A 22448-nucleotide genomic window follows, 5' to 3' on the forward strand; every position below is an offset into this window, starting at 1 on the left:
GAAGCTCAATTTTTTTTTTAATTTGACAAAAAAGATCTGGTTACAATGGAAGATCGGTGTATAATCTTTGCCCGTCACATTTCACTCTGAGAAAATCTCCTTTTGGGGCTGATGGACGTTACATGAGCTTGGACTTTCCGTCGGGCGTCAGGATGTTGAGGTTTCCCCGAGCATCTTGATCAATTTCAATAGCTTCAAACAGAGACTTGAAGTTTCCTGCTCCAAAACCCTAAATTTGGAAGGAAAAAAACCAGGCATAAGTACTATTTTTTTGCTAACCTACACACCAGTCTGTGTCTGCCAATAATGGTAAGGTTCTTTTCTCTGATGCTGGGATGTTATGTTTAGATCCAAAATGGCAGTTGGCGATCCAGTTCTGCATTTCACGAATGTACAGACCCCTCCCCAAAGTAGTGAGCAAGGGAATAAATTAAACACTTATCTGTTCAAATTAACTCTGGTTTAGAATATCATCTGGCCAGATACGGTGTGTCCCAACCTTGCCATTTCAGGAGAATGGACTTCAACTGCCAGAATCCTTATCCATGGCTATACTGCCACTGGAATCCTGGGAGTTGAAGTTCACAAATTCAGAAATGGCCAAAATCAGGGAACACTGGGCTAGAGCAGGAGTCTCCAAAATCGGCAACTTTAAGACTTACGGACTTCAACTCCCAGAATTCCTCAGCTGAGTTGGGAAGCTGAAGTCCATAAGTCTTAAAAGTTGCCAAGCTTGGAGATCCCTAGGCTAGAAGATCTCCAGATCAGACAATCAAACAGCAACAGCAGGCTTCAGAAATCCTATCACCCGACTCTTCAGTTGAAATTTCCTTAGGACTTCCAACCCCTTGGTAGTGAAAATTTGCCTCTGATTTTTGGAAAGCCGATGGAAACCAGAGGAGGCCCAAAGATGACCCCACAACATCTGCAAAATCAACTGTTCTTCAAGGTAACGTGGAAAGACGTCGCCCCTGAGGGACCCACCTCATGGTTGTAGCGCTGAATGACTTCAAGGAAGACGGTCGGCCTGTCCTGAACGGGCTTGGTGAAGATCTGAAGCAGGTAGCCCTTCTCGTCAAAGTCAATTAAGATTTTGAGTTCCTTGAAAGAGAACGACCAAAGACTGAAGGAAGTTGCCAAAGAAACTGAGCGACTTTAAACATTTTGACTGCAAGTTGTAATGAAAGCACAACTTTACTATCTGTAAAGCATGCTATTTTTCTTCTCTTCAGATTCTCCTGTGTCTCTCAAACAGATGCAACCAACCTGGTCTCTTTCATTTTGCAACTCCCCATACTGGTTAGAGCATCTGGGAGCTCCAATGAAGCAGAATTAGACTCAAGTCATCTACTCCATTAAATGTCAGTCTAATATATAAAATGTATCCATCTTTGAGCAAAAGGACTGCCATCAAGATGAATGAACGATAAATAGTAGTTTTTATTATAGTTCTGTAGCCATTCTTCCCTCAAGAGGCCTCCTAATCTTCCTGCTGTCCTCCATTTCTTCTCAAGAACCATCTAAAGTGATAACATCTTAGGCTAACGCTCTAACCACAATCCCCCATTATAATGGAAGGCAACTGACCTCCAGTTTGTCAATGCTTTCCTTCACTTTGATCTTGGCTGTCTTCAGCCGCTCCCGGAGCTGCTGGTAGTACTTTGATGGAACGGACATGAACTCCATGCCACGGTCTTTCAAGTTTGTGATCTACATCAGGAGAAGATTCATGAGTGTAAGACTGACCCCTTCCAAGAGGTTGACATTTTCGATGGGGAGGGTTGTAAAGAAATGGACATTCTTACCGAAGTGATGATGTCTGAGGTGTTCAGGGCGATGTGCTGGACTCCCGGGCCTCCATAATAGTCCACGTATTCCTGTGGGACAAAAGCAACCAAGATGGACCATATGCAAAGATCTCAGGTTGAAGAACATCACCATGTCTACACTCTCCTGCATTTGTGGTGCAGAGCTCTGGTGGGTTAAGATCACAGCATCACCAGTGCTTGCTCCTGGTTCATTCTGACTTGTGATGTGACTTGGGTAAGGATGTTGGTTTGAAGCTCTGAATCCTGGTTTGCTAGGTTTCAGCACTGGCTCTGTATTCCTCATGAAGACAACAAGAGGGCTTAAGGACAGCCCACATATTCTGCTGACTATCCCACCTGTTGCTAAAGCAGTACCCAATCTTGGCTTGACGATCTTGCACGAGGTTGGAGAAGAGGCCAGATAGATGAAGTAGCAAAGATCCCCTCCCCAAAAACAAGAACGTCTTTTGCAAGAAGAATTGGTGACTCAGCTTTGGTACCTGGATCTGAGATTTCTTCTTGCCCATAGCAGGTTCATTGATGGGCATCTTGATGGTCTCCTCATAATTGGCCATAACCACAGATCGCAGGGCGCTGAATTCAGTGTGCAGTTGTTTGTCATCCACAGACCAGAAGCGATGGAACTGGAGATTCTTCTGATACCTGTCGAGGCCATACCGGAAAACAGAGACCTCAAGTAGACGCTAAAACCTTCTCATTCCATCCAACATCATATTGGTCAAGGATTGGGAAACAGCCAAGTTAACCAAGAATTCTGGGAGTTGAATTCCACACCTCTTAAAGTGGCTGAGAAAGATTGCTGCGGATGTTTATTAGCATTGGTTTAGAAGGGAAATGTGACATTTAGGCCATGTTTGCCATTTGTCCTCTTATTGAAATGCTCTTATTCATTAACTTTAATCAATAATGATCTTTGCTCAGGAAAGCACAAAGAGCGGTTAGTTGTTACCCAAATATCCAAACAGGGCTCTGGAGGCCTGGAGTTTAATATCAAAACTCTACTCAAAGTGGTGAAGAAACCTTTGATCAGAGGAGAAAATGATCTTGAAGATCACCTAGCAGGCCATGGTCTGTTCAGAGAGACCCCAAAGTAATCCCAAACATCTTTCTGATTATATAGAACTCAGTAATGAAACATTAGCTGGTGAGTCTAACCTTCAGCTCCTCTTCTAAGCCAGTCTTCCTCACCCTGATGAATTGGTTCTCCATGTCTTATAGTCCCCTAACGGACACTCTAGCTAAAGCTTCACCTTCATGTCCTACTTGGGTGCCACCAGTTTCAACACCTGCTTTTATTCGCTTTAAGGAAGGTTTCAAAGAAAAATCTCACCATTCTACCACAGAAAGCATCTCCTGGTCAGGCTGATTCCCCACAATGTGATCAATAAATTTCAGTTTTGCAGCAGGTCTGGAAACAAGAGAGAAACATGACCATATCGTGTTCACCGATCAATCTTCTTCTCTCCCCAGCTTCCCCATCCTTGACCTTCAAACTAGTTACAATTCATTTTCCATGGAACGTGGGAGGTTTTCCTATTCCTTCTTTTCTACTGAATTGTCCTTTCTCACGCACATCTGGAATTACTGCCGCACAACCCGTTTTTGTCCTGAGGCTTTCCACAACTGGCTGACCTTGGAGAGAGTAGCCAGCAATTTTCTCTGCACTCGGGGGATTTGAGGGCAACATCTAAGCTGGCTTGGATACTTACAGTTTTTTTAAGAGCGGGTCCTTAAAGAGAGGGGCTTCAAATCCAGGTAAGAAGAGTCCTTTGTAGTTCTGTTTCTCTATGAGTGTGTGGGTGGTGTCTCCATACTATATTGTCAGAGAAGAAGAAACACAAGATGATCAGATTGCACCAACATTTGGAGAGAAGACTTTCCTAAGAAGCTGGTAGAGCGTCTGCACTTGGGCAGAAGGTCTCTGGCATCTACAGAGAGGTCTGGAGGAAAGATTATTTCCTTCCAGATATTTTTTGGCCAAAAGCTCAGACTTTGCTCCATCTAGCTTTGAGGGAATTGAAGCTCTTTAGCAACCAGATCGCCCAGCATTGGAGGAGACCATCCTGTGACGCCAGACCATCTCAAAGCAGAGAGCTTCCTTCCTTACAGCATTTGCTTCTCTCTTTGGAGATGAGATTTTGGGGCCTTCCCCTCTTTTGTACAAAGCAGTGGGAGACAACCTACATCAAAAGTATTCAAGCTACCAAGCTGAAGAAGAGCCAGAATTTTGCTTCTCCCCAACTCTCGACCCACCTTTGATGTCTCCCAGCTTTTTTATTTTGCTTTCTTCACTGCTTGTTCGTGTTAAAACAACCCAGATTCAGTAATATTTGCTTAGTTTTTCCCAGTGTGGCCTTTTCTAGGCCCATCCAGCACAATTCCCACCATTTCCAGCTGACAAGAAGTGTTGAGAACTTCAGGCCAACTCATTACAAGAATGCCAAGCTAGAGAAGACCTAACCACCATTTTTCCTGCTATTCTGATCTCCCTTCTTCTCCTCTCTGGTTTAAAACCTTCCTCCAAAGTCTTTACCGTTTGCACGACTGCAAATTTCACTTTCCCGTGCTTGTCTTCTTCTGTCCAGGGTTCTCGTACTATCCGAGCTCCACGTTCTCGGGCTTTCTGAACGGAGGATGGGAGAATGAAGTAACATCAGATAGGACAGCCAACAGGCTGGGGTGAGAACTGGTAAACTTCAAAATGCTGGGCAAGTTTGGCATTTTGTCAAGGGAATAGCCTGTTCACTAAAGATCTGCTGTCAAAATGTGGCCCTCGCCAAAGATTGATTGATCATCTGCCATCAAGTCATTTTGGACACCTAGCAACCACATGGACTGATTTTTCTCCATGAACTCACCCCCAAAGACTGAAGACAAAACTGTAATACTGCCCTCAGCTTGCCTTAGACAATGCTTCTGGAGCTCGGCCACTTTAAGAAGGGTGGACTTCAATTCCAGAATTCTGGGAATTGAAGTCCACCCTTCTTAAAGTAGTCAAATGGAGAAACATTGGCTTAAAGCATTGGTTCAACCAACCCAGCGTGCTCCACCAACCATAGAGTTTGTTCTCCAGAGAAGCCAAATCCTGGGGAATTCTGGGAGTTGACGCCCACACCTCTTAAACTAGACAAGGTCAAGAAACACTGCCTAGGCAATGTGGCCATCACATCCTTACAACTACCTTCAATTTAGCCATCCTATCTTTAGGATGCATTGCAGCTGTCCCTCTGCTTAATGTTCTATTTATGGCCTTGACAGATGGTCCATATTTCTTCTCTGAAATAAAAGTGATGCTCAAGACTGGCATTCGGTCGAGGAACCTGCAAATTCCCACGAAAGCAAAGTCTTGAATGTGTGAAGGACTTTCTGCTTTACCTTCACAATGGAATCGCAGTCCTCCACTTCAAAGGCAATATCTTTGACGCCATCTCCGTGCTGTATTAAGTGTTGTCCCATTTCTACATGGATCGAAAAAGAGGAGTCAAAATGGACATTATTTTTTTGGGCACAGATGTTCAGCTGTTCATCCCATTCAGCAGGACCCCAAAATTTCTGCCTATCCTCATAATACAGCAGCTTCAAGCAATAACGGCCGATTTTATTATCCGAGAAATAACCAAACAATATATAAATATACTAACTAGAGAGCCACATAGGAAAGAAGCACATCACATGTGCTAATTTGAACAGGGTTCAGAGGTCTCCTGCTATGATAGTTCTTTATTTATTAATTTTATTTATTAAATTTATACGCCACCCATCTCACTCTAAAAGCAACAGAGACACTTACAAGAAATAATAACAATATCAACAACTAACAATAATAATAACAACAACAACAATAATATGGTAATGCTGGTCCCATCAGTTCTAAATTTACCTTCATTTCCGGGGTTAAGGGCCGAGGAGAAAACAAATATAATCTGGAAATAAACATAATAAAGAGAGAATTAATGCACTGCCTCTAAGGCACAATTAACGGATGATCAAGAATTTCCTCTATCACTTCAAACTTTCATCTAGTTTCTGAGATGATGGTCAAGGTTAATGAAGACTGTTAATTAATTAACCTGCTAATTAATGTTGATCTTCTGCTTTTCCAGAGATTATCTTTTTCCAAGATCTCTTTTGAAAGATAAGAAGAGCAGGAACAGGGCAAGCTGGGACTAAGATGATTGAAAGAACTGTTTGCAGGCTTCAGATTTTGAATTCTCCTTTTGCTACCTCGGAGTGTCAACTTGCTGAATTTGCTTCACGACTAAGTAGAAAATTACTGAGCGAACCAGCCCATCGGCAGCTCTCAAGACCTCAAGTCACGATATTATTTTCTGTGCATTTTACCTTATCCTGCTTGATCACGTGGGAAACCACCTCTCGGCTGCCAGTCTCCAAGCCTCGGTAGGCCAGTTCTTCAAACCCCATTTTGTTGCAGTAAAAGGATGCAGCCTTGAGACAGAGAGGGAAGCTATATTAGATGAGGGTCCTCTTTACTCTTTCTCCCCTCATAGGAGAGAGAGAGAGAGAATTTGACTGCAACGCTGTAACGGTTGGAAGACTTTCCTTTCCTTTCCTTTCCTTCTGCCTCTGTTCCTCTCCTTCCCTCCCTTCCCTCTGAACCCCTTCCAAGTGTGGTTTGCCCCTTGGTTCCCATCATCCCCGATCCTTAACTTTGCTTGCTGGAGCTTCACCACTTGTGTCCCATAGTTCCAGCCCCAGAAGAGGTGTCACGTTTTGAAGATTCCAGATTCAAACACCCACTCGGCCACTTTGCAAAAAATACTCCCCTCTGCCAAGGCTGCTTTCTTTCTTTTCCCTCCATGCTCCCCTTTCCTCTTATGTCCTGCTTTTGGAATCATGAGCCCATGAAAAAGCACAGCATGTTGATCAGAGAAACATTTGGAGCTGAAGTGCTTCAAATGATAAATGGAAGAATCCCACGGAGGCGGGCTGTGGCATCAGGGATCAATTATCAACCCTACCAGAAGGAAAAACTGGAACGGCTTCAGCACGGCTTTCTCAGCCATCCTGGGAAATTGGCAGATTGCAAAACCCCCCACAAGATGTGGGGACTCTGCAGGGTGGAGGCCTGGAGAGTCAGCCCTGTGAGTGTCTATGTGGGTGTGTGTGCATGCATGCATGCCTTGGGTTGGCCAGCCCTGGGCTGCATTGGGCAGCACATGTCTCTGTGACAGCCAAGCGTAAACCCTAAATCAAATGCAGATGGTGGTTTGGAACATCCTTCCTTCCCCGCCTTTCCGCCCTCCAATGGAAACGCTGCCAAGGTTCATCCCAGCCAGGCGCGGGAGCCGCCTGGAAGGGCCCGACCGGCGTTTGCTCAAGACCCCGCTTACCTGTTTGGCATTGCCAACCCAGAAGGTCAAGGAGTGGAAGTTCAGGAATCGGCCTCGGGCCGGCTGAAGGAGAAGGAAAGACAGGGCAGGGGGTTATGGCTCAGCTGATCTGGGGGTAGCCAAGGGGGATTCCCAGGGATACAAGCTGGGTTGCAACCAAAGAGGAGGTGGACACTACAGAGACAATATCTGAATAAAGGTTCCTGTTCATATTTCTCAGGATTGCAGCTGGATGAGGACCTCAATGGGGTCCTTGGTGCTCTCTGAACCTGGTTGTTTTCTTGCAGACGTTTCATGACCCAACTAGGGAACATCATCAGTGTTAGAAGGCTGCGGGGCTTGCTCTTCTATAGCAGATAAAAAGAAAAGAAAAAACTCCTCCCTTCTAGCACTGATGATGCTACCTTGTCAGGTAATGAAACCTCTGCAAGAAAACCACCCACCTCAGAGAGCATCAAGGACCCCCAGTTCTACTCTGGGTGACAAATGTTTTATTGGAAGAATTTGATCCCCAAAGAAAGCGTCCCTAAGAGAGACCTGGTTTGCTTTCAGCTTGGCCTGGGGCTGGCTGATTCCAGCTGTGGCTTCCACCCCTGGATTTGCAATCATTTGGCAAAGATGCCCTCAGCCTTCACCACTGTTTGGGCTGGCAAGGCTCCTGATAACCTTGCTAGGTTAAAGATTAAATTGACTGGAAAATATTTACCCAGGAGATGGAGTGTATCCAAGGGGTGGTGGTTACCCCATGAGTAATGTTTTTAAAGAAGATTCCATTTTTATTTTTATTTTAACCAATGAGGAAAACTTCTCACTGCTGGATTTGGTTGCATTTCCTTCTCGGCAAACAATTTAGCCCTTGGTCTGATACAGACATTACAAGCTGGGCTTAGAGTTTAACAAAGTACAGATCCCTGTTTGTAAACTCCAGGCAAAGTTCAACCTTTTGAAGCCTCATCCATTTCAAGAGGATTGCTAAATTTATCTGTCAGAGCCAGAGAGGTGGGAGGCTCCAGTTATTTTTCCCATTCAGGACAGTTTGTTGAATAAACCACAACTGAGGGGGTAGAGGTGACCTCCATACACCAAGATTTTCAAATTATAGTGGCTGATTTCACAATAGGCTAAGCCAAGCACCAAATTAATTTTTTTCCTTGGCTGTTTTGCATACCCAGCTGCTGATTTCCAGAATTGCAAGGTTAAACTTGGTTGGAAAACCACAGACAGAAAACCTCACCCATTTCTGAGCTTCTTTTACAACCTCCAAGATTTATCTGATAAGTTTGAAGCATTATCTTTTCATTCTAATGCCTAATTAAGTTATGCAGACAGAAATCTGGAATTTGTTACTTGTCCCAGATCAAGGTATGTTCCATAGCTGATCCAGCTTGGAGTAATGCATGAAAAAGTCATAGTTATAATTAAAACCAGATTAAATATGTTTTTTTTTCAATAGATATAAATTTGAAACCACACCATGCTCTTTTTGTATCAACCCACTCTTATAGCAACATACGTCGCTTGCTAAGAACAGATTTTGACAAGTTTTTCTATGGCTAAGAAAAAACATTATTTTTAAATGGGCTTTTACCCAGTCTGTTTCACTGCATTTGAGATTCCAATGGGAGCAATCTTTTAAAGGATAAATACTTGTTTATTTAATCAACTGATAGGCACGCTCAAAAGAAGAAACTCTTAAAAGATTTTTTTTTTAAATTCAAAATTTGTAAATGCCAAACAAAACATTTAAGAAGAATATAATAAGTGAGCTTACCTTTTCTCCTTTATCTGTATAGGTTGTCTGATAGAAAAAAGAATAAAACATGGATTTTCTTTTAATTACTCCAAGAAAGAAAAAGACAAAGCAAAACAAAAACTTATTAACTGAGTTTAAACTACATTTTAAGGATGGGCAACTGTATCAAGTGCAGATAACATTCAGATTTGAACATTTATTTTTGGACAAATATTTTTATACAGCTAGAACCTAGCCAAGTCTAGATTGTGATACATTCAGTCATAAAAAAAAGGTGCATGAAAAACCTATAAATCTAGCATTCTCCAAAATGACACTTCTGCGAAAAGAAAAGAGTTTAGGCACTAAACTGAGACATCCCTGTGATGCTGCAGGTTTGAGCAGCGTCTTAAAATACATTTGCCAGTTTTATAGAAGGGACAAGCAAGGCACCCTTTAGCTAAGAAGCAAGGATAGTACAGAGCAAAATAATAGCAACCGTTTGGAAGAATGCTAATAATTCGACACGTAGTTTAAGAAAATAGAGAATGGCAAGAATGGGCCAACAGAGGTTGGAATCCATCTTGCAGAGAATGGAAGTAAACATCCTGTGAAAAGGTTATTGAAAAAGAGGGGAAAAGGGTCGAAGCCTTGGGACCCTCACCATTTTGGTCTTTCCTTGCAGCCGAAGAAACGGAAGGTGGGAAGGCAGAAAGCGGCAGAGAGACAGTATGGAGATCTTTTGAATTGTAAAAAGAGGAGGGGCCCAGCTCCTCCCCACATCTCCTCCTCCTCCTCTTCCAGATATACATTTTAACTTTTTAAACACAACTCTCGATATTTCTCAACCGCGTCCACTGAAGCAGAGCGTAGGACATCCACTCTTCGGCTTCTTGGAGGGTGGATTCCAGCACAAAGCACAAATCCCAGGGTCTTCTTAACGAGATTTGTTGATGGGAAGGGAGATTTGATGGAGATTTTTCTTGGCCGGGGAGAGGCTACCATCTTGCAACTCCAGGGACCAGTCAAGGTGGCTTTGGTAGTGCAATTGAACCCCCCCCCTTTTTTTCAATGGTCAAATTTATGTTGGCAACATCCGACAGATCAGTCAATTCCAGACACATCAAGTCATCCCGTCTACATAGTGCATGGAAATTAAAATTAAATAAAATTAGAAATCTAGGAAGAAAACCAACAAACAACTCTGGGCATCTGCTTCCTGGGCCCACACCTACAGCAGCTTCGTTGAGGAAGAAATGAGGTTCTAATCAAGTTGCCATCAAAAAGGAAACCGCATCCCAACCCAGACTGCACCGCCAGCTCCCATCTGGCAACCACCTACCAACCCACACGAATGATGGGATCTCGTCTGCTAGCACAACTTCTTGGGAAAATTGCAAGGCCAGAAAACCATCAGCAACTCAAAGAGTTCAGTCCTGGGGTCCACCACAGAGGTTCTCCTGTTGCAAGATGGCGCCAATTGTCTGGCGGAGAGAAGAACGTCCGTTTTAGGAATTGCTCTTCAAAGCTTTAGCGCTCAGATGCCTGTCTGGAGGAGGAGGAGAAGAAAGAAGAAAGAAGAAGAAAGAGGAGGAGGTGGTGGTGGTGATGATGATGCAGGATATTGATAGAAAATTCCGGGTCCCCTACTTCTTTCTCCTTTTCTGGGCCTCCAAAGAAAAATAGTACGATAAGTATGGATATATTTATGGCAGAATGTTATTTACAAACCAACCCATCACAACTGGTTTCAAAATTAAACATAAATCAAGGTTAGGTTCATTACTACAAATATTTCTCCAGGAGGTAATTATGTCGACTCTCCGGAACTGCCTTTCTTCATCTGCTATTTGGAGACCAACCCTATAATGGTGCCTTTCCCTAAAAACTTTGGCTAGAGATACGGGAAAAATGTCTCGGTTCGGGAAAAAAAATCTGTGATTGCTGGGAACTGCAGTCGAAGGGATGCGTGAACCAGAGCTTGGAAAGAGGAAAAGGAAAAAAAGATGGTAGCAATTCTTATTTTTTAAAAAAATAAAAATTGCTGTAAATTGCCAAACTAAATTACATGGTAGATAGATGACTGATAGACAAATTATAGCTAGAGATGACAGATAGATAGATAGATAGATAGATAGATAGATAGATAGATAGATAGATAGATAGATAGATAGATAGATAGATGGATGGGTGGATGAATAGATAGACAGACAGATGAGAGAGAGAGAGAGATTTAAGACAGAAATTGAACAGTTGAAATCCATTTGACAATATTGAATAAATAAATAAAACAATAAAAACGTCCTGGCATTTCCTTGCCTCTAAAACACACCAACTGCATTTTTATTCTATTAACCTTTATTTTTATTCAGGAAAGGGGAGGGAAACAAACAAGAATCGGCCCATTCAGACGCGCAAAGGCAACTCAACCAGCTTCGCTCCCTTTAAATGGACGAATCCCAAGCGCCGCCCAGCCGGCCACGCCCCCTCGCCTCCTTGCTTCGCCCCGCCTCCTTGTTACGGACTTCTCAATCCGCGCTCTTTGGCCTCCCGTCGCGACCCGTAGTTTCTGCCACTGGCCTCCCAGCCTGGAGCGTTTGTGGCGTTTTTGCTCGGAAAATGTCTCTGCAGGAGCCGCCGGTGACGGTCAGCGACCTGCAGCAACTGCTGAAGAAGAAGGACGAAATTGAGGCCCAGATCAAGGCCTATTATGAAGTCCTGCAGGATGTGAGTGGCAGGACAGGCTGAGTTGGGGGGCTGGGCTGGGGGGAAACCAGCTGGAGGCCTTAAAGGACTACAGCTCCCATCATCCTTTTTTGCAGGAGGTCCTTTCCAGCCTAGGCGGGGGGGGGGCTGCAAAGGCAGATATTTGCATTGCATTAAATGCATTGCTTTGCAAGCTCCTTTGCTTGCAAGCAAGTGCTTAAAACCAGGGTGGGCTTCAACTCCCAGAATTCCCCAGGGCTGCCCTCAAGTGTAAGTAGGAAGCCAGGCCAGGAAGCTTGGGATTCTGGGAGTTGAAGTCCACCCATCTTCAAGCTGTCAAGGTTGAGATAGACTGGGGAAACATTGCAGGCATACAAAACAGGGAAGGACCCCGGAATTAAAAGGGTTGGATCTGAACTCTCAGCTTCTGCACCAGAAGCAAAACTGGGGGCGGGAGACGTATGAGGAGGAGGAGGAGAGGGTCCTCTGGATGAGAAAAAGTGAAACATTTTGCTAAGAAACACAGGAAGTGCATAGGACTCCTTTTCAGAGCTGAGTTATTGCAAAAGCCTTTTTAATTTTTTTTTTTTTTTTGAAGCTGCTCTTTGTAGCCTTCTGTGGTTTAAAACGTTGGCAGGAGCTTTTGAAATAAGTTTTTGTCCAATTTTCATATCTTCTGAGCCTAAAGTGTGATTTCAAGTTGTGGCACCATAACCTGTTACGTCTAAGTTGATCTATCTAGCCAAAATATAGGTGGTTTGTTGGTACTTGTTGAACATACAGGATGAAGCTGGTTTGTTAACCGTAATTTGCAGCATGGCATCTTTTACCATCCCAGCCAAGTTTGGTTTGTTTGGGTAGCCAGCGTGGAACAGATGAGGGCTTCCCATAGAGCAGTGAATTCATATGTAATTTGCACCAAAAAAAAATCTGAAAAGGGATACTTTGATTTTCTTATTTGCAGCAAAAAGGGGTTGGAATGAGTGAGCCACTCGTAGATGCTGACGGCTACCCTCGGGCAGATGTGGACATCTACCAAGTCCGGACTGCGAGACACAACATCATCTGTAAGCAGCCAAGTCCTTAATTTTCAGCAGGTTTAAAGCCCTGTCTCCTTATTTAAATATTTAATTCATTCTGCATACATCCATTGGCTTCTTTTGCGTGCAGGAAACCCTCGGCTTAAATTCATTTCTTTAGCAACTCTTCAAAGTTGCAACGGCACTGGGAAAAAAGGTGATTTAAGATTGGTCCTCATACTTACAACCATTGCAGCTTCACGTGATCAGAATTTGGGCGGCAGATAACCAGCAAGTATTGGTGATGATTTGCGCCATTCCGCTTTCAGGTCTGCAGAACGACCACCAAGCCCTGATGAAGCAGGTGGAAGAGGGCCTGCATCAGCTGCACGCCCGGGAGAAAGAGAAGCGTGACCAGGATGAGGCCGAGGCTCGTGCCGAAGCCCAAAGCCAGGCCTTGCCCCAGCCCTTCGCCCGAGTGAACGCCGTCAGTCCCGGATCCCCAGCCAACTTCGCGGCAAGTACCGGCTCTCTTGCTCTGGAGCCCAGTGGGTGGGAGCTTCCTTTATTTCCTTTATTTCCTTTATTTCTTTATTCTGCATTGTTCCATCCTGCCTTTCGGTAAGGAGTTAGACTTTGCTCCGCCTCCTCCTTTTATCAACATAACCAAAGCCTTACAAGGTGGGCTGGTCTAAAAAACAGCAATTGGCCCAACTCTACACGAGACAAGGGATCATTTTTGCTTCTTTCTGCAGGGTTTACAAGTGGGCGACGAGATCGCCGAGTTTGGCTCGGTTAACAGCCAGAATTTCCAATCGTTGCAGAACATTGCAACCGTGGTTCAGCACAGTGAGGACGTGAGCGGCTTGCTTTCTTTGCGGGTCTGGGAAGAGTTTGGGAGGGGCTTATCTGGACACTTCACATTGTAGCTCTTCTGCTTTCTCCTCCCCCCCCCCCGCATTAGCTACATAAACCAAACTGAATGGGAGAAATTTTTTGATTTTATTTTTTGTTTGTTTGTTTCTCTCCCCCAGAAACCCTTAAGGGTGACTGTGATTCGAAGAGGGGAAACAACCCATCTGGGGCTGACCCCAAAGCGCTGGAGTGGGAAAGGACTTCTGGGGTAAATATTCCCAAACTTTAGGTTCAGGAAAAGATGCTTCCCTGACTGAAATGACGAGAATGAAATGCTCCGAAGAAACAGTAGCTGACCTCTGGTATCCTTAGCTCTCTTCGATCTCCAATATTAATAATCCCAGAAAAAGAAACATAAAAATTGTGATGCTCAGACAGGATTTTGTGAAGATAGAGAAATCCCAAGATTTCCATCTTGATCTGTTTAAAGTTTTTTGTATATAGATTTTTATTCAAAGTTTTACCAAGAGAATAAAAGTAACACAACAGAATAACAAGTAAAGGCAGAAAAGAGAGAAAAAGAGAATGAAAAAAGCCAAAAAGTTACAAAGAATAAAAAAATAAAAGATGCTTCCGATTTTCTTTGCAGCAAATATAAGTACAATTACAAAATAATTTCTTATTTGGATGACAAAAGAAAGCTCGTTCTTTTTCTATTATCCATTTAATTAATCCATCTATTTATCCCTCAAAACTACAAATCATAAGTGCATTTTTTTCTATTTCATCAAAAAGTCTGTAAAGGAGTTTCCAGCCAACCATAAATGTAGGTACTGTTTTTTTTCCTTTTATCAAAGAAGTTAATTTAGCCATCTCTGCAAGTTCCATCATCTTCACCAACCATTCTTTTTTTGTAGGTATTGCCAAACTTTGAGCATATTTGATCTATTTAAAGTTCTGTTGGTCAAAAACAACCCTAGAATTGTGCCTTCCTCTGTCTGTATTTGTGTAAATTCTCTTGCTTCTCTGAGGAGCAAAGGTCAGGGTGCTAATACTATCTGGTGCTTGCCGAAAGTTTAATTTGCTTTTTCTCTTTTTCCTCCCGATCTCCAGTTGTAATATTGTTCCTTTGCAAAGATGACTTCGACGGATGATCCAACTCGTGTTTTTTGGGTGATATGTCATTTTGATGTTAGCATCTCTCCGAAGAAGCTGAAATGGCTAAAATGAATTTGGAATTTGGGGCTTTTACGGTGTTTCCTGCAGATGCCATTTGAATTTTTTCCCCCTGATTCCCAAAAGGTATTCAGTACGTTTTAACTTGGGTGTAAGGACAAGTTGCTCAACTCATGGTGGACTTGAGCAACTTAGTTTTGTGGTCTTCCTTTGGATTCTTCCCTGTTTGGTCCAGGAACTGGACAATAAAAGATTTATGCCATTCTCCCGGTGTTATTTTTTTTTCTTTTTCGTCCTTGATCGTTTCTGTGAAATGCGCTAAAACCTTACCTGATGTGTTTTGTATTGTCACTTAGGATAAAAGTCATCCTGAGTCTTTTTTAAAGGCAATCAGTGCAGTTATTAGCAACACAAGCTTGAAAATAAATACTATAAAATGAAGATCTGCAACAAAGCGTTCTGGATTTACAGCTTGATTTTTTTTTTCTCCCAAACCTTGTTACAATTTAGGTGTTTCAAATGCTTTTTAATACGAGAGATGTGAATCGGCCTTTATTATTCAAATACTTCTACAGAACATTATTCTAGCGTATGTACTAAATGGTAGCTGCCTAATACTGTAGGTCAGGCACAAAAAGAAAAAGTCAAATCAGGAAAACTGAGAGAAACTCCACATCGCTGCTCTTTTTCTTGATCACAGATTGAAAAATCAGCTCAACTTTTATCAACTGCACCCTTTCCTCGTTTTTTTTTAAATCTTTTGAAGTGCTGGAGACCCATCAGGAATCCTGCATCCCACAGTCAAGCTGGGAATTTTGGGAAATCAGAAGGTGTTTTTTTCCTCCATTCATCCGACTTACTTTATATAAAACTTTATTAAATTTCAGAAAAGTATAACCTACGAAAGGCAAGGAAAAAAAATGAAAAGAAAAAAAAGTGGTACAGAAAAAGCGAAATTGGGAGCGCAGGAAAAAAAAACAAAGGGAAAAAACCTACAGACAAATAGCCTCTTTGGCACAAATAAAAACCTAAGAATCAATACCGTTTTGAATTAAAATAAATTATAACCCAAGATCAACATTTCACTTCTTTCAAGAAAAAAATAATCCGAGAGTGTTTCCCAAATAGAAAGAAAGCCAGCCAGAGTTTTTTCTTTCACCCAAAGGTAGTCGGTTCCACCATCCTCCAACAGAGTTTTGCAAAAACCTCAAAGCGCCCTTTCTCAGTTGCAAGATGGATTATTTCTATTTATTTCCTGAAATTTATTGGCTGCCCAACTCCAGTGGGCTCTGGGTGGTAGGTAGAGAAAACCTAAAAAAAAGGAGCCAAGAACATTAAATCAGGCAGCCTGGAATAAATCTAACAGACAGCAAAATCAACCCCACACCTGGTTTAGAGGGGTTTTTTTGGGGGGGTGAAAAGGGGTGTCTGGTTAGACAAGAAAGGAAATTGTGCTAGCCTGCCTAACAGAGGTTTTGAATCCTTCAAAATTCAGGGAAGCAAAGCTTTGCACTGCTTGCCAAGCGTGCAACTCAGTCTGGAGTTGTTTGCAGGCGGCTGGCGGTTGCTGTGACAACCGGAATGGGATGCAAACAGTCGCTGCTGGAGTTGGAGCCGGCAGGTAAGTTGAGAAGGCGGGCAGGTGAGGACAGGCTCTTTGGGAAAGGGGGAAAATTGGCAACGCTGAATCTCAGGAAGATTTAAATCATTGTTTTTTGGAATTGTCTAAGCCAGAAAAAGAAGAAGAAAATTGGAACTATAGTTGGTTTTGTCCCAAAGAGGGGGAGGGATGAATGGCAATGATTGAGGAGGAATTTCTGGGTTAAGATTTCTGCAGAGACTTGTTTCTTTCCTCAAAAAAGAAAAAAAAAAGTTTCTGTTGGTTGGGCAATTTTGTCGGTCTTGTTTTATTTTGGCGGAGTGAAAGTAGACCTTGGCTCGTTTAATTGTGGCTAAGGAAGACCAGAGCTGGTCAAACCTTGAAAAGAAGGCCACTAGGAGATGATGGGGTATAGGTGGAAATGGAAATCTGAAAATCCTGGAGGAAGGTCATGGTGACCCACTTCTGAATTGTGGTTGAAGGAACCTGTATGGACACATCGTGGCTTAACTTCCTGGATAATTGTTGAGGTTGGACTTCAACCCTCAGGCATGGTGGGTGCTCCTCACTGGAGGATTTTAAGAAGAGAATGGTATAGGGTTTTGTCTGGAATAGTATAGGGTTTCCCTGTTGTGCTGGGGGTTGGACTAGAAGACCTCCAAGGTCCCTTCCAACTCTTATTCTGTTGTTCTGTTATTCTACATGAGGAAGCCAGGATCTGAGATTGTCAGCTGGTGAGGAAACCTGGGCAATTATGCTCCCTCTGGCAATTCCTTGAGGATGAGGAAGCCGGTAATGCCATTGGGCAGAACTTCCTAGAATGCCTGGAAACTGGCATGGACTCTGCCAGACTTCAAGATGAAACCCAGAAGTCCTTTATGGGCACTCTGGACACGTTTCTCAGCCCAAACGTGGCTATTGTCCCTCAATTTGGAATGATCCCAAACCTTTGGGGAAGGGAACCGTCATTATCCAGCTAGCGCCATTCCAACTTTCTCTCAACCCTACAAATATTTGCAGGAGACGATGGAGGAAGACAAGAAGGAGGAGGAGAAGAACAGCCACCAGTGGGAATATCCGACGAAGACCTCAAAGGAGCGCCTGGAAGATCCAGAAACTCTTCCTGAGGAGACCGATGCACTCGGCTCAGAGGAGGAAGAAGCTGACCTCCCTTGGGCGGAAAATCACATTTCTTTGCCGAAAATCGGTCCTCTGATTGTGGTACCCTCAAGTGTAAGTCGGAAGCCAGGCTAGGAAGCTGGGGATTCTGGGAGTTGAAGTCCAATCATTTTCAAGTGGCTTAACGTTGAGGAATACTAATTCGAGGAGTTCCAGTAACTACGGTCAGTGGCAAAAGATGCTGCAAATGGACAATATTGACCATATCATCAACCCCCCCACCCACCAAACTTCTCTTGCCATTGACTGGCATCTCCTTAAAACCATGTTTCTCAAGCCTGGCCACTTGAAGATGGGCGGATTTCAACTCTCAGAATTCCCAGCCAGCATGGCTAACCCTAACCCAGACTAATTGAAATTTCAAGAATATTAGTAAATAATATTGTTAATTATTTAAAGATGAATTCTTATGAATTAAAATAACATTAGTAAATAAATATTTGTAATAATTTGTCCCTGGATGCAGTCAGCTCATCCTGTTGCATAGTAAGGCTGGGAATGTCCCAGTCATTCCAAAAAGGCCTCTGAATTTTGTATATTCGGAAGCACAGAATGGAATAATCCAGGTAAAGATTGAAAAGCAGGCAAAACAGGAGAAAGCAGGAATGCAACTTTCAGGCTCGGCCACACGTTCTCTTTTGCTGTTTAGGGACATGAAATCAGGACCCCAACGCCTGAAGATGAAGAGCTCAAAGAGCAGAGGCAGTCAGTAGAAACCTCCCCAACTTCAGAGATTCTTGTAGGAGACAATCTCTTTGAAGCTGGCAGAGAGGATGGCAAGAGCCTTGGCACCAGGGATGATGAAAGAGGTCCAGCGAGCACTGAAAAACTCTCCGAGGCCAGAGCAGAAGAAGGTGGTCCAGGGCTTGTGGAGCAGGAATCTGCTAAAAGCATCTCCCTAGAACCCTCAAAAACGAGGTCCACCAGCAGGACGGGTTCAACAACTCCTGTCTTGGGGAGTGAGAAGTCCAAGATGTCCCTCAGAAGCCAAGAACCACCAAGCGATAGTGAAATTACCAGTCTAGAGACAGGGATGGGGACCTCCCAAAAAGAGAGTGAGACGTCCAGGACCCAAACCACTGCCAGCAGTGCGACTCCATTCCAGGAGGAAGATTCAATTGTGTTATCGGCCTTCCCAGGGATGTTGTTTGAGGAGAAGACTCAGCCACTCTCCGATCACCCTCTGGTGAGTCCGGGTGAAGGACAGCGAACAGACGGCAGTTGATGCCTTCCAACATCTGGATTCCCGTACAATCCGTCTTGTGATTTTTAGTTGGGTGGGCCTTCTGATTGGGCTAGTCTGGATGATCCTTAGGAATGTCTTGAGAAATAATCTGACTTGGACAATTCTTCCAGAGCTTGTCGTGGGTCTTTGGCTACAACAGCCAACTGCCTGTTTTCAACCTTCTGGATGAAGATCAACAGGTGCTGTTGTACGTCTCTGCTCACACTGCCGTCATCCATGACATCTTGAAGAATCAACAGTATCTCCTGCAGGTAAGACCGAGTTCTCTGAGCCTTAGGAATCATCTTTCTTATAGGAAACAGCAGACCTCCTGACAAGGGTATCTGCTTCTCCTGAGACCTCCCGTATTTCTTAGGGACATTCCAGTTGCATCTCCTGCATCTGTGTCAGCAACGACCGGCGGTGGGTTGCCACGGCTGATCGAGGTCCTGACAGCCTGGTGATCATCTGGGACAGTTACTCCGCGTAAGGTTCTAGCGACTGCAGGATGAGCTTCCCCTGTACTTGATAGCAAGTCATGGTACCTCTTGATCTTCTGAGTTGAGTTGTCTCCTTGCAGCACCCAACAAAATGTTGGTCAAATGCAGTGACCATTAGAGCAGGAATTGAAAGGCGTTTTTCCAAGCAGTTGCCAAGCTGAAAAGGAAACCTTATTCCTTGCGGTAGAACAGGGCTCTCCAAACTTGGCAACTTTAAGACTTGTGGGCTTCAACTTCCAGAAGTCCTCAGCCAGCATGAGGAATTCTGGGAGTTGAGGTCCACAAGTCTTAAAGTTGCCAGGTTTGGAGCCCCTCTCCAGTGTAGAACCAGCAAGTAAGATTTGGAGGACAAGATCCATCTCAGTTTAACTTGTTAAAAAGTGAATGAAATAATAGGCTTCACCTTCAAAGACATTTGCTGGTCCAAAGCTAGCTACCGATGGCTGGTTTCTTGGCTGCCCAGTTCAATTAATGGTTCCAATAGAAGAGAATAATTGCAGCTCAGGATTATACTGTAGAGTTCCTGGTGCTCTCTGAGCTTGGTTGTTTTCTTGTAGATGTCCCATTACCCAACTAGATAATATCATTAGTGGTAGAAGGGAGAGGAGTTTGAGGACTGGAAGAAGGGGAGGAGGAGGAGGAAGAGGAGGACTGTTGGGTCCTTTGTGCTCTCTGAGCTTGGTGGTTGGCTTGTAGACCTTTCATGACCCAACTAGGTTACATCATCAGTGTTCAACTAATCATGTTCAGGTATATAAGGACAATGTAAATATCTAGAGGTCTCCAGACCTAGTCCAGTAGCTCTACTGAGTCCTCCTCCCGGTTCAGACGCTTAAGTTGGCACCCACAAAATCCACTCAGCCACAGGTCCCCAAACAGCTGCAGACCTCTCGTTCTTCAGGATTCCAGTCCACACCATCTTCGACAGTCACCCCAAAGGAGGAGTCAGCGCCATCACCCTTTCTCACGACTCCAAGTTCCTGGCTACCGTTGGAGCCGAAGAGGTGCAGGTAAAGGAAGCACTTCCTAGAGTTTCTTAAACGTTGGAGGGAGAGCAGTTGTGAGGCAAGGCTCAGCTCGTAACCTGTGGATAGGAACACCGACCTCCTTTTAGTTTAGGGTTAGGGTCTTTGCCACCCACCAACCATCCACCATTTTCTTCTTTATCTCAGAAAATTTCAGTTTGGAAGTGGACCACGCTGGACACCAAGCCAGTCTGCAGTGTGGAAATCTTGCCTCAATTTGGATTCCAGGTTAGACCTCCTGATTGCTGACGTGAGACGCAGCAATTATTATTTATTTTTATCCCGTGTGAAAATTTGGCAAAAGAACTCTGCAGGGCATAAATTATGAGTTTGTGGAGCAGAGGAAGGAGGATAAGCTATTCATTAACAGCTGGAGTTTTTGCTCTAAAATATTCTTTCACACATCAGCATTTGCTTCATGCTCAGCAAAGTTGCGTAATTTTTTTTCTCCTTCTGAAATTCCAACACAGCCACAGTTTTCACTTCCCAAATGTTCAGGGATACATCCCACAAACTGTACAGCCAATGGTAAAATGCTACATTTACGGACCTGACTCAGTGCATCTTCTAGCTGACCCACGAGATATTGCCAGGGGAGAAAAACAGCCCCCTGCTAGCCTCTCTGCTCCTTCTCCCAAGCTTTTTCCAGCTTTATTCTGGCAGGAACTAAAAAGCAAAGTAAGAATAACTGGTTGCAGCAATGAAGAGCTTCAAAGCCCCTTTTTTTGCCCTGCTGGGTGAAGCCACGGTTTGGTGCCACCAAGTTTTACCTTCAGCCAGAATTGGGAAGCAAAACCGGGCCAGGCCTGGTGTTCAAGTATGAAATGCAGCTTTGATGGGGGTGCTCAGCAACGATCGCGTCTTTCTTCCAGAATTACATTGAGTTCAGTCTCCAAACGCCGAAGGAGCTGGTGAGCAACAGCAACAGCCAAGTTATCTTCTACTTGTGGGAAGTAAGTGAGACACCCCACAACACCCTGCTCTCTTTGAGGGTCTTACTTTAACATGAGTGATTTCAAGAACTTCTTAAAACTTGCGTCCTCTAGGGAGGACGGGGGGGGGGGGGAAAGGGAGAGAGGAATGACACCTCCTAAAATTCCCAGTGAGCAGGGTCTACAGTTAGAAGTTCTTGACGGTCTGGTTCAAAGTAGACTTTGAAGGATGAGGTCTTGGGAGGATGTTCCTGTGTCTTCCACACAGGAGCAGCAGGAGGTGGCTTCTCAGGTGAGTAAACCTTTAGAGCAGTGGTTCTCAACCTTGGCAACCTTGTGGACTTCAACTTCCAGGATTCCCCAGCCAGCATGGGGAATTCTGGAAGTTGAAGTCCACAAGTCTTAAAAGTTGCCAAGTTAGGACACCCTTCACTGAGAGACTTAACCCTCTTTTCTTTCTATTTCTCCTAGGAGGAGAGCAATCTGCTCTACCACGCTCCTCTCTTGACAGACAAAGTAAGTCAGTGTCCCCTCCCCCCCAAAATACTGGAGACTCTGAAATGCTTATAATGGGTGGTGGTCTGTGCAGGATCCCATTGACGAGGGGAGCAAATGTGTAAAGGGGGTTTAAAGACCTCTGGAAGCCAAGACCTCCTTCTTCATTAAGATGATTCCACAGGCTGGTTTCCAACTTAGATTTTCTGAAAGGTAGACCCCTAAATCAGAAAATGAAAATATTTGACAGGTATCCACTGGACACCAATTGTCTGACAGTTAAGAGATTAAATACGTAAGAGGCCAGTGGGATGGAGTCGTTAAGGTGGTGGACTCCAAACGGGCTCCCAGCTTCTCGACTCTCCTCAGCTCTTGGTGATTTTTGGCCAGGCAACCTTTATGAACCTCATCTACTTCACAGGGATGTTACTGGTGTGTGTGTGTGAATATGAAGTGTTGCCTATGCATGAATAGAAGGCTAGGAATGGAATAAACCTGATAGAAGTTGCAGATCGCAGTTTTCGATGTTTTGGGCCCTGATTCCTGATCTTTTCTTCCCAAACTGGATTGGTGGTCCTCCTGAAGACTTTCAACAAGGCGGTGGGACTCTTCAGCCAATCCCGTTTCCATTTCCGCACTTCCCAAGCGTTGTCTTGCACCTCGGAGGGGAAGCTGGTGATCTGGGACACCGTTTGCACACCCTTGCAAGCTACGTGTGACCGAGTGTACAACATGAAAGCCATCAAGCTGGTGCACCTACAAAAAGACGCCATCACCGTCCTGGCCATCATGGACGAGTAAGCGGGTCTCGACTGACACTGAAA

At 44.1% G+C, this 22448-nt stretch overlaps 3 protein-coding genes across 4 annotated transcripts; 2 read left to right on the forward strand and 1 right to left on the reverse strand.

Annotated features, from left to right (window-relative positions):
- HPD (4-hydroxyphenylpyruvate dioxygenase) lies at nt 1-9652 on the reverse strand. 2 transcript variants are annotated; one of them, XM_039362787.1, is made up of 14 exons: nt 9577-9652; nt 8952-8978; nt 7181-7243; nt 6171-6275; nt 5710-5752; nt 5205-5287; nt 4363-4452; nt 3539-3642; nt 3160-3237; nt 2309-2471; nt 1806-1877; nt 1588-1710; nt 985-1101; nt 1-229 (listed from the first exon to the last, which is right to left on the reverse strand). In XM_039362787.1, exons 1-14 carry the CDS (start codon nt 9577-9579, stop codon nt 119-121), a joined length of 1182 nt encoding a protein of 393 aa, XP_039218721.1. In that variant the 5' UTR covers nt 9580-9652; the 3' UTR covers nt 1-118. The 2 variants fall into 2 exon arrangements, with proteins under 2 accessions (XP_039218721.1, XP_039218720.1); XM_039362786.1 differs by lacking the exons at nt 7181-7243; nt 8952-8978; nt 9577-9652 and adding an exon at nt 6809-6935.
- Nucleotides 9653-11414: 1762 nt separating this feature from the next.
- PSMD9 (proteasome 26S subunit, non-ATPase 9) lies at nt 11415-14933 on the forward strand. Its single transcript, XM_039362694.1, has 6 exons — nt 11415-11639; nt 12583-12685; nt 12967-13154; nt 13393-13494; nt 13672-13760; nt 14606-14933. Exons 1-6 carry the CDS (start codon nt 11532-11534, stop codon nt 14631-14633), a joined length of 618 nt encoding a protein of 205 aa, XP_039218628.1. The 5' UTR covers nt 11415-11531; the 3' UTR covers nt 14634-14933.
- A 1362-nt stretch (nt 14934-16295) lies between these two features.
- On the forward strand, nt 16296-22232 carry CFAP251 (cilia and flagella associated protein 251). Its single transcript, XM_039362692.1, has 9 exons — nt 16296-16822; nt 17289-17501; nt 18097-18633; nt 18804-18944; nt 20074-20182; nt 20345-20425; nt 21070-21150; nt 21601-21645; nt 22210-22232. The coding sequence occupies exons 1-7, from the start codon at nt 16820-16822 to the stop codon at nt 21078-21080; spliced, it is 1095 nt and encodes a 364-aa protein (XP_039218626.1). The 5' UTR covers nt 16296-16819; the 3' UTR covers nt 21081-21150; nt 21601-21645; nt 22210-22232.
- The last annotated feature ends 216 nt before the right edge of the window (nt 22233-22448 follow it).

This window comes from Crotalus tigris, unplaced genomic scaffold, assembly GCF_016545835.1.
Source record: "Crotalus tigris isolate CLP2741 ecotype Arizona unplaced genomic scaffold, ASM1654583v1 scf7180000019478.12717781048:2074007, whole genome shotgun sequence".
In the NCBI taxonomy this organism is placed as follows: Eukaryota; Metazoa; Chordata; class Lepidosauria; order Squamata; family Viperidae; genus Crotalus; species Crotalus tigris.